Consider the following 17,634-nt stretch of genomic DNA (forward strand, 5'->3'; position numbering starts at 1 on the left):
AACTTGCCTAATGTACACCTATATGCTCCCGGAAAGGCTTAAAAGAGGGGATCTGTTGCCCTGTATTGTGTATTGTCTTACCCCCTGGTTTTCCGTTGAGGTTTGCATGCACCAAAACAGAATATTTTCACTATATCGCTCAGTGGTACATGAGCTCTTTCCCCTCATCTGTAATTATTCTGTTGGTTTCTTCATGCGTGCTGCTTGCCTCATGGGTAAAGCATTATGCATTAGCCTACATAATGTGTGAAATGTATCCCGGTTTCCACTTCCCTGTTAGTTACTTTTTTCACTTTATTATTACTTTTCTTGAATGCACCATTTCCATCTAGTTTCATGTGTTTCTTCTTTGTTTTTTGGAAAGGGAAGTCGATGACGTGATGAATGTGTTTCCTCCTCGTATTCCCCCTTATTCTCAGCAGCCATGACCTTTCTGTGATGTCTGCTTAGTAAGGGGGAGCCTGCTATCCGTTGTTTAATCACAAAGTGCCTGTGAGAAAGTGTGGGCTGCTCTGTATCCCACAGACATCCCTGTCCTTGCTTACAGATTAGAGCATTCCTCTAGGCGGTATCTTCGCGACGGCTTTCTCTCGGTATTGGGACAAAATGTGTGTTATATCAGCGCTCTATGGAATGACGTTGTTAAATGGGTTAAATCGTAGGGAACCCCTCCGCACATCTCAACTCCCATAATGGGTTTGCCATCAAAAAGAACACACCTTGTGAGTTCCCTGACTCGCCTGTTAACAAAGATTAGAACACTAAACATATGTGGCATGAAATCTGCCGTTTGCTCTGTTAGTGTATTTTCTAAGTGCAGCTTACATGTAGCTTACCCACCCTAATGGTCTAAAGTTTTATTATATTGATGATCTTACCAGGGGTGTAACTAGAAACCACAGGACCCTGGTGCCAAAATAGCCCTGGGTCCCCTGACTTCACATGCAATGTGTGACATGTTGCCTCCAAAACAGCTTGTTTGTGCCATGTTTGGCCCCAAACAGCCTACCTGTGCCATCTTTGCTCCAAACAGCTTGTCAGTGACCCAGAAGCCTTTATGTTCCATCTTTGCCCTCAAACTGCCTGTCGGTGCAGGTTTTTCCACCAAACAGCTTGTTCGTGAGCCAAGCAGCTTGTCTGTTACATCTTTGCCCAAAGCGCCTACCCTTGCCTTCTTTGCCCCCAAACCACCTGTGAATGCCATTTTGCCACCAAACCGCATGTCAGTGACCCCAGCAGCCTGTCTGTGCCATCTTTGTCACCAAACAGCTTGTTCTGTGCAATCTTGTGAATAATTTTGTACCCGGCATGGGAAGCAGGAACGCAGTGCGGTCACATTATGTGTTAGAAGTGAAGCTGCTTGCACACGGTCTATGACAAGACTAAGGATTAAGGCAAGGTCCTTTCGTCGGACTAGATGGGCCAAATGGTTTAATCGCCGTGTAATTGCACACCTGCAGTATATTGTGTGTGTGTGTGTGTGTGTGTGTGATACAGGTGGATAAATCAGTTGATGCAGAAGTATAAAGATTAATCACACGTTTGGATTAGACGATGGCTCTGCTGACCCTTTCGGATGGTCACCCTGTGCCTGACATAAGACGGGGGCTCCAGCACCACGTGGGTTAATGGAAATAAACAAGCAGATAAAGTGACGGCAGATTACTGGTCGTCGGAGAAAGCTTCAGAGGGTAGCAACATCCGACCTTCAAAGGCTCAAACAAGCGCTCCATGTATGGCTGCGTGGCTGCTCCTCCTCCCCTGATTGGCCGGATTCGGTGACAGGTGCCGGGAAGCTACACCTGTTCCTCCATGTGCTGATGCACTGAGGTTTGGGAGACACCCAACACTCGCCAAGTAATGCGAGATGCACTTACGGGATGTCAGCTAGCGATGACCTACAGCCTCAAAAAAAATGAACTAATTGGACTGTATATTTCTGAAAGGTTAACCCATGGCTTCCTGCGTCGTCACTGTTTGTAGCACATAGATTTTTCCTTTATATGTAACCAGTGTGTATTTCTTGGGACTTTCTTCCCTTGTCTGCCCTTTATAAATGCACACTCATTCCCTCCTTTGTCTCTGACCTTGTACCATAACCTCCCCGCCCGGCTTTTACTTGGAAAATGCCTACAATCCAATCCATCTTTCTTTCGAGCCTCCCTGTAACTTACCCCAAGCATCTCTGCTACCACCATCTTACCACAAGATTGAACCCTATAAATAAACTTTAGAGGTTAATTTTATGTCCTGAAACCGCTTAATCCTAATTACTGCTAAGATTTTTAGCCCCTTCACCTAGTATTTTTGTGGTATTGCTGATGTGTGTATTAGCTAGGAATTTGTGTTGCACAATGCATATATCAACCAGCAGGGTACCCAAGACACGGAATCAATGATTTGGTCAGCCTCCTAGGATTCTAGGGGTTAAATGTACCCATCTTTCCACAACAGACACATTTAATCAACACAGATTGTTTATTTTTACTGTGTATCTGTTCCAGAGGGCATTATACTGCATTTATCTATATATCGCCAGCAGATTCTGTAGCGCTGTTACAATCAGTGGAATAGTTTAAAATCACAAACCGGTACAAAAGGAGAAGAGGGTCCTGCTCTTATGAGCTTACAATCGAGTTGTTGGTTGATGGGGGAGTGAAACAGAAGGAGAGGACTGCTAGGATGGGGATGAGTTGATAAGGTCCGGATGATCTGTTGTTGATCGCTAGAATGGCTGAGCGTGTTGGGAGGAAATGGGATTGATATTTGTGAGGATAGGATGCCTGAAGAAAAGTAAGAACATGTAAGGGTTCATAGTAGTTATAAGGGCGATTGGGACAAGAGATGAGGGGGGTTACCTGCAGGGAGATGGTGTCGCTGATACCCTCCAGATCTAACTCCAGTTCTAACTCTTATCTCTCCACTGGGGATGAGGCCACCGCGGCTACATTTCCAAGTGAAGCCTAGGAAAATAATTATAGGGCTACCTCGCAGGTGGTCGGATAAGGTGATTGCATACAGGAGGCAGATGTTTCACCAATGTCTTAACAATTGCAATGAAGCTAAACAAGAGGGCACCAAGGTTAACCCTTTGAAATCAGCCAGGTATGGAGACAGCAGGATAGAGACGTTCCTGGTGAAAACAAGGGGTTGTAGCAGCAGATGAGGGGTTCAGGGCTGGATCAGATGCACCGAGATAATCATACCTGTAAGAGAGGGTTGAGATGAATACAGACTGCAGGTTAGTAGTTGGATGGAAGCATGAAGACCCGGGATGGATAGTCCGGTGTAACTCTTATCTGTCCGCTTGGGATGAGGCCACTGCAGCTAAACTTCCAAGCGTGGCACTTATTTACCAAGTTAGATATTTATATTTAGAGACATTCACGCACTGTTTCTGATGGTACATATGTTAAAACTCTAAGTGGGAATTTTTTTAAGCTTTGCCATGTATTCCTCATACTCCGGGCATCGAAGAGATTAACCTGTTTGCTTTTGAGTGAATGTAATGTAATCACTAGTGCGACTAAAAATCTTTGTGGGAATAAGTGTTCTATGTGGCATTACATATAGTTCTACCCCATTTCTGTTTCTAAAGCTGTCCCCCAGAAGCACCTTTTCTCCGCCGAGTGGGAGTTGAGTGTATTGTGATCTCTGGTCATTGTGTTCTGGAAGGAAGCTCGTGGCCGTCCGTGTGGCGACATGCGGTCTGGGTGAGGCCACCGATGGGATATTATCTGGCCTGTGATGGGGATGAATCAGTGCAGGCGGAGAGGAAGCTGAATGGGCTGAAGTGGAAATTCCCTCTGCAAGCCCAGTGTATGTGACGCGTATGTGACACGTGTGTGTAAAGAAACAAAACTGGGACGTATAACAGCTTGTTGCATTTATCATTTTTACAATGAATACCCTGCTCAGATATATTTCTTTTAGAGTATCTGTACATGTTGTCAATGTTTGCCGTTTCAAATTTAGACAAAAAAAAGGCCTGTGTGATTGTCTGATTCAAGAGAAATCTGTTTCAGGAAAGGAATGTGTTTTAGGTCCTTTACTGCAAGGTTTGGCAAATGGGGCCCATTTATTAAAGTGAGATTTGGTATTTAGGAAGAGTTGTAGAGTTTCAGTTCCCCTATTTCTTTATGCGTTATAAAGGGCTAACCTCTGGTAGGATTTTCCTCAATTGAAGGTGACCTTCAAAACTTTTTTTGCATTGTATAGGGTCTACCAAGCTGAAGGATTAGAGGACATCTCGGGCTAATGGCCGAGCTTCCTCCAGTGAGCTTAGTGCCCTTTGCATGTGAATTTTCCAATTGTGTTTCAGACTCTGAGAAAGAAAGGCTTAGATGGTTGTGAGAGCCCAGATGCTGAGAGATACTTTGAGGAGGACACATTCAGCAAACTAAATGAAGATAATGGTTTTATTTTCAAGCCAGGACCTGTAAGTATTTTTTTTTACCCTTCGTCCCTTTCTTGTATGTGTTGATCGTCTTTATTAACTTCACTGTGTAGGCCCTGAACAAGAAGGAACACCGAGGGTGCGACAGCCCAGACCCAGACGGCTCTTATGTGCTCACGCCTCACACCGAAGAAAAGTACAAAAAAATAAACGAGGAATTTGATAATATGATGCGCAATCATAAAATCTCAGTGAGTATGTGTGGATTTTTTGAGAGATGTTGCTGTATTTGCAATAGTTATAAAATATTGAAAAATCTGATGCTGCATCACTTACAAAGCCCCCCCCCAACAAAGACATCTGTACTGATGTTCCCTTTAACCTATTAAAACACTCATTTATTACTGTTTTAATATAAGGACTGGATGTCCTTTTAAACCCTCTTTTAAACTTCTTAGCGTACATTAATAGAAAAATAAAATGCTGATGTAACCCGGTTATGATATGTGATGACACAACTCCACACCATTACTGTTCCCTTAAAAAGCTTGAATAGAAATCAATAAAAACGTCTAGTCTCCTTAAAGAACGGTGATCCTGGCTCACAGCTGTCTGTTGACCGGCTGGATGAGTGAAGGGTAAAATGCTTATACACAATATATTTGCCTTTCTATAGCCTAGACTGTTCGATGTACTAGACTATCGTATTGATCTTAAAGTTTCCATGATGCCAAGGTCTTTCCCATCTGATACCCCTGATCAATAGCTACATGAGTAATAAGTTGATTATTATAATAAGTGGGGCTTGCTATTTAGAAAAGCGTATACATCGTGATATATTTTGTGATATCAATATGTTTGTCCATTAAAAGGACGATAGACTTAGATTGTCAAAAAGGGACACTAATGACCCAGTTTTACTGTAGTAGTAAGCAATGCTCTGCAAGCCCGTCATGCAGTGATTGCTAGATTAATCGGTTTTGTTACTGTTTAGCTCATTCGTGGGTAATAATAAAGTATGCTTCTTATTTCAGCCTGCGTTGCCCCAGCAAAGCTTTTCAATGTCAGTGACCGTCCCAGTGTCGAACCCAAACACATTGTCCTACAGTTCTCAAGCAAACACCCTGGTCACAGCTTCGTTAGCAGCCAGCACTTCATTAACCGAGGGGAGCATGCTGTCCCCACCTCAGACAACACTACATCGAAATGTTGTTTCTCCGGGGATACCCCAGAGACCCTCTAGTACCGGAAATGCAGGTAATTATGCCCTTGATGCATGGTAATGTTGCTGAAATCAATATGTTCCTGTCTCAAACACGTTAATGTAGTTGTGTAGATACGGTATTCTCATTACTTATTGTGGTATTACTGGAATAAATGGGGTTGAATTTTCTGATCGGCCATGCTTTAAACACACCTCACGATTTGTGTGGTTCTATGGGAAGTAGCCCAAAAATTCATATGGAGTACACCAAGGCCCTACTAACCTGGGCACTAGGTCGCCATAGTGACTAGAAACCACTTCCTGACGCTCTGGGTTTTGCTGGAAAGTGGGTAGCGCTGGCCAGGGCTGCCATTGAGATCCTGGGTCTCCCTCCTTTGCTACAGGGGAGCGCAATGTTTCCAAAGGGGTCTGCAAAAATGCTTTACATGACCCCGACACGCAGTGGTCCGGTGGCTGTGTATATTCTGTGTATGTACGTTATAAGTCAGTGTGTGTGCGAGTATATGTTGGATAGTATGCACACGTGTATAAGAGTGGTGTTAGCCTGTATGAACATTTGGTATGTGTGTGTTAGCGTACGGCTGTGACGGAACTGCAGGGGTCGCGACTGCGACCAGGCCCTGGAGTTCTGCCAGTCAGGGGGGCCCAGGGGGTGCCGAGCGGTTGCTGAAAACGACCGCTCGGCAACTCTTGGGCCCCCTTGACTGACAGAAATCCAGGATGCCTCTGCTCCCCGCTGCAGCCGCCACCGCCTGCATCAGCGCTGCCCAGAGTGCAGTGTTGGGAGTGTGAGGCGTTTGTCTCGGGTGCCGGCGCAGTGAAGCGCCGGCACCCAAGATAAACGCCTCACGCTACCAACACAGGAGTTGACGGTAAGTGACCTACAAAGGGGGGGTAGGGAGGGAGCGGGTAGATTGTGAGAAGGGGGGGTAGGGAGGGAGAGGGTAGATCGTGAGAAGGGGGTAGGGAGGGAGAGGGTAGATCGTGAGAAGGGGGGTAGGGAGGGAGAGGGTAGATCGTGAGAAGGGGGGTAGGGAGGGAGAGGGTAGATCGTGAGAAGGGGGGTAGGGAGGGAGAGGGGAGATTGTGAGAAGGGGGGGGAGGGAGGGAGGGAGGGGGAAGATTGTGAGAAGGGGGGAGGGAGGGGGGAGATTGTGAGAAGGGGGGGGAGGGAGGGAGGGGGGAGATTGTGAGAAGGGGATGGGGTGGGGGGGCCCTTAACAGATTCTCGCACCGGGGCCCTGAGGTTTCTAGTTACGCCCCTGGCGTACTGTGTCGTTGTGAGTGTGTGTGTGTGTGTCAGCGGTGAGCCTAGAGTTAGTGGCACCTGCGGAGGAGGAGAGGAGGAGCAGAAGTATGCTTGTCGGGTGTGTTATGCACGGGGTCACGCATCACGAGACACCTAACAGCAAGGGGGATACACAGAATAGAAATGACAGCCTCAATGAGCTCCGTTCCAGGTAGATTCATGTTGCTTCATTTAAGTTTAATAATGAATTGATCAACTTTAACTAATATTGGATGGATTTTACTCTTTTATTGGAAGATGGATTTTATAATTAATGTATTTATCAATTTATTCAGCAATAAAACAATAAAGCAATTAAAACAATTTAATTTATCCTCATCTTGAATGAATGAATGTTTTCACAAATTGATTTATGATTCTAAAAATGGATTAATTATATATTTTTTCAAATATTTAATGTATTGATCAATACTTTTAAATATATGTTTTAAATTATTTGTTACATATGTTTTGTGAGTTTTGTGGAGCATCACCTTTATAACGACTGATGGATATATATATATTTTTTTTTAAATAAATGTTATCATGCTCCCTAAAATGTCTGCACGCTACCTCCGCACACATACCCTGCTCAGTGGCCATCCCCGAAATCCATGCAACGCTATTTATCTTGAGAAGCCTTAGAATAACCCTGAGGACACTCTTGTGAACAGAGTTGGCAATCAGAGAGTCTGCTGTCAAAAAAATTGAATAAACCCATGCATGTGCATTTAATTAAAACATAGCAGTTCTGCAGAGTCATGTTATATGATGGTTATTATTGCAGGGACATAAGAATCCTGTCATTTATCGCAGTCTGTTGCAATAAATCTACCATGTTCTCTTGGCAGGTGTAATGTTGGGTACGGCTGACATCTCTGTGCCAAATGGAGCCAGCGGCAGTCCAGTGGGTGAGTGAAACTGCAGCTTCTACGTTCTTTGTGGAATTATGTACATGGAACTGTACACCAAACCTAATTTATTTTTACTACAGTGGACTCGTGGATTGTCCAGCCTTTATCAAAGCATGACAAAGAAATATGTGTCCAGAATTATCTTCTTGATTGTTGCCAGCAGAATATTATACATGATATTTTCAGCACTTCTAACAGTACATTATCAGGGGACTTACAAGATTTGCTGGGGGACAGAGTCTTAAGAAGTTTGTGATACCTTTTTTAGTGGGCCAAAATCCACAGAGGTAAGAAGACGGGCCCTTACAGTGTAAAAGCTAGATCGCTAAAAGTTATCACAAACTTTGCAGCCCGGAAAAGTAATATCCATTTTTATCCACGGCAGAGGCTTAATGATAGTTTCCGTTAAAGCATAATATGTTAAAGCACATATGCCATTGTAGAATAGTGGATATATGTATCATACTGCATACATTGCAGTGGTACTGAAACTAGGTCACCCTAAATGGATGTAAATCCTGAAAATCAATTGCCCAGGCCGGCCATGGCTGAAAGGCAGCATGTCTCTGATACCAGATTAAAATAAAAATAAATGGGCACGTCTGCCTCTTTTAAATAAATATTGCTACTCTGACAAGTGTCCTCTATTCTCAGCCTGGCCCATTGGTTTGGGATGGAGGGGTTTGCTGAATTAATCAGTCCTTTACTGCTAAATTGAGGTTTCATGCTGACTCTTTCCACGTTTTTGGAAAATTACCATGATAAATATTTAATGATGATATGAGGGTTGTGTTCTCCCCCTGCAGTAATAAGAGAATTATTATTGGCAGCGCTGCTCTTCTCTTGTTTCAGATGGAAATGTGACCTACATCGATTTTATTCTTTCTCTCTCTGTACCATTAAAAGGCAAGAGATGAAATCATATTCTTGCGCGGCTATTATGGCCAAAGTGCTTCTGTTTGTTTTAAGCTCTTCCCGCTGACTTCAGGGCATGTATCTGATAAACCCCTCTGGGGGGCCTGTTTGCTGCCATTGTACTCAGTCCCTTAACTGGGACCCCAGTGTTTCCCCCGCGTCGTCATATATACAGCTACATAGAGCAGATCCAGCCAGTCCACACTTAAGACCATCTGCGGGCTTGGCCTGGGCCGTCATCCCATGCTCTTATCATGGGAACGTGCCGTTGGTACAGTGGTGAGCCTTGTGTTTCCCATTTCTAGGCAGTCGTGAAGCAATCATTGTTTGCATTTCAGAATCATTACCTATTCAGAGTCACTACAACACATGCATTGGGGGCTTGCACTGGTATGTCCAGGTGGGATTCTGTGGGACTAACTTTATTTTAGTAGGTTTTTTTGTGCTCTGTATACGAACGGTTCCATAGTCATTGAATATTTCGCAGCTCTGTATCCTTTCTCGTGGCTCTGTTTAATTGAGATAATGACATTTGGAAGGGGCCAGAGACTTTTTGTTACTGCGTAGAAATCAGATTCCGATGGAGGCCGCAGATCTGTGTATGGCAGTAATGTACACCGAGGACTGGCAGAAGGTGTCTTGGATGATTGCCATGTGTCATGGCAGCAGAATGAGGTTCAGTCAAACATTAACAGCGGACACGAGCGTTGAATTGAACATGAAACGATATGTACTCTGCTAAAGCCTGATTAATCTCCGAGCATTGCCGCAAGACGGGCCGTCGGTGACAGCATTGTGAAGAACATGGAAAGTTCCTAGCAGAGAACTCGTTCGAGGCCACACAAATAACAGGAAATGACTGGGTAGGGTGCGGGCCGAGGAGCAGGTCTGTGAGCCGGCCCCACGTGGCTAAAGTAGTTTTTTTTTTTTTTTTTTTTTTTTGGAGGGTAGTGCCTGAAACTTTAGTAGCGACAGATAAAACGTACTTTCCTTTTCTCCGATACCACCTGAAACCCGTTGCCTGAAGATTGTGTTTTATTGGTATTGGGCAAATAGATATGAATTATTATGAATATAATTATTTTTCATTGCAGGGAATGGGTTTGTGAATCCACGAGCTTCTCCAAGTCTTTTAGGACCAGCAGGTGGTAACGGACTGGGAAAAGTCATGCCTACCAAGTCCCCCCCTCCCCCAGGAGGCAACCTGGGAATGAACAGCCGGAAGCCAGACCTGCGCGTTGTCATCCCCCCATCTAGTAAAGGCATGATGCCGCCTCTGGTGAGTTACCCTTTGTGCAAACACTGTGTGGAATAAGCGACTGATCCTCCGTGATTCATTTGTATGTTTAATAACTTACAGGCAGCTGCAAACTTTAATAAATACTCAGTGATTTAATGATTGAGTAGGCGGAATTAATACAGGTAGTAAATGGCATATATAACATCGATTGTTAAAACACTATAATTTGTGAAGCTTACTCTCTCCGTACCTGGAGGGAATTATGAATCTTACAGGTTTATCGACTCGAAGCTTAGTGATGATTTTGTGAGACAGCTTGGTGTGCAGATCTGGCTTGTATTTGTTTAATTGAGGTGCTACAAAATCCCAACCAGACAAGATTGGATCTGTCACTTCTCCCAGACATATTTTACAGATCCATAAACTAAGGTAACCTGTGTAATGGTGTCTACAGATTAACCCTCTAAGGGCCTGAGCTGTTTTACACCTGCAGAGCTAGAGCAGTTTATGTGGGGATTTGTTGCCCATTCATCCAGTAGAGCAGTTGTGAGGTCAGGCACTGATGTTGGATCAGAAGGCCCGGCTCGCAATCTCCGTTCAAGTTCGTACCAAAGGTGTCCGATGAGGTTGAGGTCAGAGCTCTGTGCGGCCAGTCCATGTGTTTATGGACCTTGCTTTGTGCGCTGGGGCACATTCATGCTGGAATAGAAAAGGTCCTTCCTCAAACTGTTGGATGCATAGCATTGTCCAAAATGTCTTGGTATATCCCCTTCTGCATACCAACATCAGTGCCTGACCTGACAAATGCTCTACAGGATGAATGGGCAAAAATCCCACAGAAACACTGATATAGCTGAAAAGGAGGGACAACTACATATTAATGTCTATATGTTTAGAAAGTCCCTGTTGGTGTAACTGTCAGATGTCCCAATACTTCTGTCCATATAGTGTGCGTGCGTGCGTGTTTAAAATATATATATTTTCAGGACAAGTAGGGCTTTTCTTTGAAGCCATATTTATAGATATAACAAAATGTAACAGGAATATAATTGAAAAAGGGTGAATTTTACAGGAGGGAGTACAGAGTAGAGGACTGCATCGGGATGCGGGAGCGGGCGGTCAGACACTGTACCTGCGGGTCCCGGTAATCCTGCGCATTTCCGCAAGGCTGTTATTCCTCCTCGTTATGTTATTCCTCCACTTCAAGTCACTGCCTCTCTTTTTTTGGCAAGTGTCTTGTCAAACTTCGACAGCAATTTTTTTTCTTAATTAAATTTTAGGGTGAAATTACCCATTTGAAGTTTAGGTGTCACCTCCCAGCATCTGTATTTGTAATGGTGGTGGAAGATATCTTGCTGACTGGTTTTAAAGAGCGTGTTCATGCTATTTACTGCTAATAACCAATGTGAAAGGGAAACGTGTAGCTGAGGAATTCATTTCCATTTTTCTTGTATTCATTTTTAAAATAGGGCTTTCATAAATTTTAATATATATATATTTCCTTATCTGTGCTTTCCCTCGTTTATGTACAGACAGAAGAGGATGAATTAGACTTGGTAAGTTAAGTGCGTGCATGAAAAAGATCACATTAGTGGGAATGTTCCCTTTAAAATCTTCTAAAGCTATAAAAAAAACTGGACAATGCCTGGAATAGAAACAACATTGTAAACCCAGATGAGCTTTTTATCTTTAAAGGGAACATTTACAGGAGGGGGCTTTAAACTATTCCGGTCGCTTTCCATAGTCACACATCTCGCTCCGTCTCACATTGTACTTTACATTAGGCCTGAGTATCCGTAGCTCTGAAGAAGTGCAGTAGTGTTTTGATTTCTTTCAGTGAGGTTACATCATCCTTGGTGAGGTCACTTCTTGACGATGCAGGGAATGATCTCATCCTTCACAGGAAGTTAAAGACTCCAGCCTGCTGAGTGCAGAGAGCCCCAGCCCACAGATAAATGCTCATCAGCCATACAACGCCCGGCCCCTTAGAAATGATCGTAGTATTTAAACACTCTTACTCCCTGCTCCTCGCATTCTTTGGATTACATCTTGGGCTCTTTTTATAGCAGCATTTCATAGGGTGCATGCTGCATGGCAAAGTGGTCTAGTCCTAGTGTGATGTGATGCATGGTTTGGCGTGTGAATATCTTTATAGAATAAAGATCACCTACTATATGTTGTTGTGGTTAAATGTGTATGCATGCGAGTACAACCTGTTCTAGAACAAATACAGTGGGTGGGGGGTTATCTATTTAGTGTTTGCTGAATGGGTCATACCTGCCTTCAAAGTTTGGTCTAAAACTAAAGTGCTGGGGGCTTGCTGGAATGTAAAGAAGTTTTACTTTACTGAGGCGATGGTAGATAAGTGGAACAGTCGTCCAGCAAAAGTGGCAGCAGTTTTTACAACGTGGTAGTTTAAACATGCATAGGACTGGACATAAGGCAAGACTATAGAGTTTTTGTACAGCATAACAAGATAGGCAGACTAGATGACCCAAATGGTTATCTGCTGTCAAACGACATATCTACATGTGCCCTACTGCTCCTTACGATGATGGCTCTCCCTGGTGGTGTTCTTTCCAAACAGCGAGAGGGAGGCACTACTCTCCAGGGGCATTTTCCAAACCACTCAAATGTTGTTAAAGGGACAGTATAGCATAATGAAGCCTGCATTAAGAGCGGTGTTTGTGAATATTATCTAAACTATGTCTCTTCTGACACTTGGGTGTAATTCAGATGCCTTTCTTACACTGATAATTTCTGTGTCTTGGCCATCAAGGTAACTAGCTTTTAAAAGCACTTTTAAATTGAAAGCACTGACCAAATGCAGACCCTTGTAGGGAAACATGGTTATGGTAAACATAGAGCCCAATGCTTCAACAGTCAGTGGCGCCCATCTTTCCCCTCTCACCATCCTGTTGGCGGGATATATGTTAGTGGAAGGGACCAGAGGCCCTTGCCGCACTGCTGGCATTCCACCCCTAGCCCCCTGTACCCACCGTGTGCTGCATCGGGCTCAACAGCCTACAACCCAACCTGCGATTTCAGCTTCCACAATACCCAATGCTCATCATTCATGTGGTTTGTAGCGCTTGATTTCTGTTATGCCAATAAACATTGGCATGGATAAGGATTCAGATCTTCCTGATTTACCATAAATGTTAACGTAAATCAGGAGCTGATTGCCCCAAGCCCCGGAGCTGAATGCTAAAATGGATTTAACGCTTTGATGTTTGCCAGCTTAGAGGCTTTAACAAGTTTTCAACTAAACAAGAGTGCCCTCCAGTGGTGAAATAAGGAAATTACGTAAAAAAAATATTTTTCATGAATTATCTCCACTTGTTAAATCGGACAAATATTATGTGATGTGATCAGCCATGAATAAGGATGTAGAGCAATTAAGTTGCCTTTTTTGTGTTTTATGAATTTCAGGAACATGATTTTACTTTTTCTTGTATTTAGGCATTCTGAATGAGGCTGTTAATTTCATTCTGTGAGGAAGCCTCTCATCTCCTTCATTTTTTTCACAGAACTCACAAAGGATAGGCAGCTCTCAGTCTGCGCAGCCTCTTGCTACTCCGGTTGTTTCTGTGACAACACCCAGTTTGGCTTCACAGGGTCTGGTCTACTCTGCAATGCCGACTGCCTACAACACGGGTAAGGCTTCCCTAAGACACCCTCCCCAGGTAGACTGTGTGCTATGTGCAAAAGTGATTTTGGAATAATAATTGTTCCCATCAAGAACGGTCCAATCAGCAGGGGGTTAATTGCAGCCATGTGCTTTATTGGGGGTTTGTGTTTGTTCATGTACACTGCAATAAACACAGTTGTTGATGAATGCGGTATTAGGGCTGTCCTGTCAGATCTAACTCCAGTACTTCTTAATACCTTCCACTTACGCTTTGAGAACAAACAATATACAGCATTTAGATGATCTCTTCTCTGGCAGAACAATTCCTATAATTGTTTCTGTGTGTGCCTACAGAATACCCCCTGACCAGTGCGGAGCTGTCTGTTCTCCAGGGGTTTAACTCCCCTGGAATGCTGCCTCTGGGGCAAGTGTCTGCATGGCAGCAGCATCAACTAGGACAAGCAACCCTCAGCTCTCTCATGTAAGTATACAGTGTGTGTTCCCACACAGGCCACTCGGGGCCATCAGGGCCTGTTCATCTCTCTTGTGATATAATTTAATTTTTATATAATTTGACTTTGTGTAAGTGACATAACCAAACATTATGAATTTGGATGTGCATGCATTGCATCAACCACTAACACGCTGACTTTGAAGTAATGCAGTTTATCTCTTCTTTCCACAGGGCTGGTGGGCAATTATCTCAGGGTTCAAACTTATCTATAAGTACCAACCAAAACATCAACATAAAGTCTGAGCCGATATCACCTCCTCGTGACCGAGTCACACCTTCTGGATTCCCTCCTCAGCAACTGCATCAACACCAGCCTCGCCCCGAAATGGGGCGATCGCCCGTCGACAGCTTAAGCAGCTCCAGCAGTTCGTACGATGGAAGCGACCGAGAGGATGTCAGGAATGAATTCCATTCGCCTGTTGGTCTGGGAAGAAACCCCAACAATGAAGACAGGGACAGCCCCTCAATGAAACGCATGCGAATGGATGCTTGGGTGACATAAGTCCTTCCCAGTGCCACTTCTGGCAAGGAGTCCCCAGCGTCTGAAACATTAAAAAGGATGCAGAACCCTTATATATTATATATAAGTATATAGATATGGCTCACACACACAAGTCCGTTGGTTGCGTGTGTGTGTATGTGCTCTTGTGTAATACACACTTCAATCAGGTACCTGCTGAAATGACTGTACACAGACTTTGTCCTCTGTGATGTGGCACTTATGTGGACTTTTAATACCCTTTTGGAGAAATGAAACGCATTTCGCATCTGTGTTTTCCTGTTGTTGAGACAACACTAGCAAGGATGCTTTTTTTGGGGAGGGTGGTTGACAGGCAGTGGAAAGTTCACAAGCTGCAGGTATTATAGTGCACACTCAAGTGTCTTGAGACCCTCCTTCCCGCTCCCCATCTCACACTTCCTAATGGTCTTAACACTTTCACTGCCAGAGGAGTTTGCCTTGCAGAATGCGGTTGGTCCCTCTGTAAGCTGATTGGTGCGAGACCTGGCTTTTTACAGAAGGTGTAAAAAAAGCTGGAATCTAGGAAAGCAATACTGTACACTATAACATTATAACATTATACCAAACACAACACACAGATCCCTCTTACAAAAGGAGTACACAAAGGGCTGATGCCACATAATCTATTTTTGCACGTGTAATAAAGATGTATCAGGACAGAGAAGTGAGATTAGACTTCGAAAGTGTGATTTTCAAAACCGAGGAAAAGCATGAGAATTTACATATATTACAAATTTTAAAATATAAAGTTCTATAAGCCTAGAGTGAAGGCATAAAAAAATAATATATTAAGTTATAATTGGAATATGTTTGAGAACATTTCTTTTTACATTCAGACCTTGGAAGAAACAGAGAACTGATTTTAGCTTGTGTATATTTTATATCATGGTAAAACAATATCCTTATGAATTAATGACTATATATATATAAAAAGTTATATACTTTTGAACACGTTCTGCAATGAATTATTTATACAAACCAAAGCTGTACCTTTGAGCTTTTTTGTAGACTATAGATTTATCTTGTAATTTCCTGATTTTTTTTTTTAAGTTTTTTTTTTTTTTTTTTTGCTTTCACAGTTAAAAAAAAACAAACAAACAACAAAATAAAGCAAAAAAGTGAAAGAAAATACACTTGCAAATGAAAAACATAAAATAAGCCATGGTAATTATTATTGTATGTGTAAATTAAACTTTGAGCCAAACATTGTGTATATAGTATCCTGAATATCTCACCGTATGATGTAAGTACTGCTGTGTCGTGCGTTCACCAAACTAAAATATATATGTTTTTGTGGATGTTGCCAACTCTAACTTATAAAGGCGATACATCCTTCACAAAAAAGAAGTAGAAAAGTATACCGTGAGTAATATGTGAAACGGTCATAAATGCTGTCCTCGGTCTCGGGTATTTATTGCTAGTACTGTTAATACACAGCATTATATTCTTATTATTCGTTTGGGAGAGATTCCTAAAGTGATTTGCTTCTGTTGTCCTCACAATGATGTTTAATGGTGTAGAAAGCAAAGTGACAAAAACAAATGCCACAACCTACTGATAAATGGAAATCACTCTCACTACCCTGCAGAGGGGTTTGTAAGCATCAACCAAAATTGGGGATAATTGTAATGTTTTTTTCTGCGAAAGAGGAAGGTGTATATGTGGGTTGACGATTGGGCTGTGATTTCTGGAGAGAGCCCCTGGGATTCCTGTCCTCGACAACATGACATTTTGCTTTCAATGCTCTAAAGTGTGCCTTCCATAGTCTTTTGGAAAATTCTAAGTATAAGGGCTTACATCATGTGTCCATGTTTAGCCTCGAGGGGCCAGGACAAAAAATGTAGGCAGCTATGTGGAAGCTCCTTTTATTACATCATTACATGATGTCCCCAGGCTTTGTTTCTGATCTGCTTTGTATTCAGATGTCTTCCCTGGTCTGACTGGTAACGGTTCCTTTTAGAATGGTGATCATCCATTCTAATACACCAGGTCCCAAGCAGTTTAATATTTCTGGCACCCATGACAGATATGCATCTCGGCTTATGTCTTACGCTGTCCACTAGTCATGCAAAACATGTATTGAACTTAAGACAACTTGGCTGCTACAATAGGTGCCTCTGTACACCTTTTAATGCTCGTCTTGGTCACCTTGTATGCCTTTTTTGCCTATTTGCACTCCTCCAGATTTCGAATGAGCCTCACACATGCATCGATAGTTCCATTGGGCCATTGTCTCGGTTCTGGGTATTTCACAAGGCGCATAGGCTCATTTTTTTTATTGTTTTGATTGAGTCTTCACTTAGTTTAGTGACAAGTATTACTGCTAAACAGAACGGGGAAACCATAATAGGACAGAGTATGTTGGATAAGAAGGACTTAAAGGACCCTGCAAAGTCCAAAATGTATAAATCTAAAAAATATATATATATATATATATATATATATATATATATATATAATCATACAAATATGTGATCATTGAAATATGTCTCCCTGACCAATCACCTGCTCTTAATACACACATACTCCTCTTCTAAGTTCTTTTCTATTGCTGCCTCACAACCTTTTTGTAATAATGCAGGTTTTTCTTTGTAATGTCTTGGGGATGGTTGATGGATATAACAAAAAATAGTGAATTTTCATTTTGCTCATTTTACGCTTTGGCTAGATTTATTCAGGAGGCTTCTGCTAATCAGCCTTACTGTCCACTTAGGGCTAGTTGTATTTTCAGGGACCTTTGGTCAGATGTTGGTTCCTTGGTCGTTCATAAAGGCCTTTTCTACATTTCTAAGAGGAAGACAATAACCTAAAGAGAAGGAATGACTCATTTGTTTTGGGGAGCACTTTTGTATCATTTTAGATTTCCTTCATCACCAGCCATTTAGCACCTAGTGAAATAACGTCCTCATTGGTGTTATGTGTGAAATTGTTGTGGGATGATGAATTTAAAGCCCATTTCTCTTAATCTTCACCTTTCCTTTCATTTTTTAG

General features: G+C 42.7%; 1 protein-coding gene across 6 annotated transcripts in view; it reads left to right on the top strand.

Annotated features, from left to right (window-relative positions):
• Positions 1-15,427, top strand: part of MEF2A (myocyte enhancer factor 2A) — a 54,900-nt gene extending 39,473 nt beyond the window's left edge. For 3 of the 6 annotated variants that reach the window (XM_053462368.1, XM_053462370.1, XM_053462371.1), the window contains exons 4-12: positions 4,322-4,438; positions 4,510-4,647; positions 5,431-5,653; positions 7,761-7,820; positions 9,833-10,017; positions 11,511-11,534; positions 13,509-13,635; positions 13,964-14,090; positions 14,295-15,427. In XM_053462368.1, coding sequence (XP_053318343.1) covers positions 4,322-4,438; positions 4,510-4,647; positions 5,431-5,653; positions 7,761-7,820; positions 9,833-10,017; positions 11,511-11,534; positions 13,509-13,635; positions 13,964-14,090; positions 14,295-14,625 — 1,332 coding nt within the window. In that variant the 3' untranslated portion in view covers positions 14,626-15,427. The remainder of the gene's footprint in view (positions 1-4,321; positions 4,439-4,509; positions 4,648-5,430; positions 5,654-7,760; positions 7,821-9,832; positions 10,018-11,510; positions 11,535-13,508; positions 13,636-13,963; positions 14,091-14,294) is intronic. The other 3 variants (XM_053462373.1, XM_053462372.1, XM_053462374.1) reach the window with 3 other exon arrangements.
• The last annotated feature ends 2,207 nt before the right edge of the window (positions 15,428-17,634 follow it).

Source organism: Spea bombifrons, chromosome 4, assembly GCF_027358695.1.
Source record: "Spea bombifrons isolate aSpeBom1 chromosome 4, aSpeBom1.2.pri, whole genome shotgun sequence".
Lineage (NCBI taxonomy): Eukaryota > Metazoa > Chordata > Amphibia > Anura > Pelobatidae > Spea > Spea bombifrons.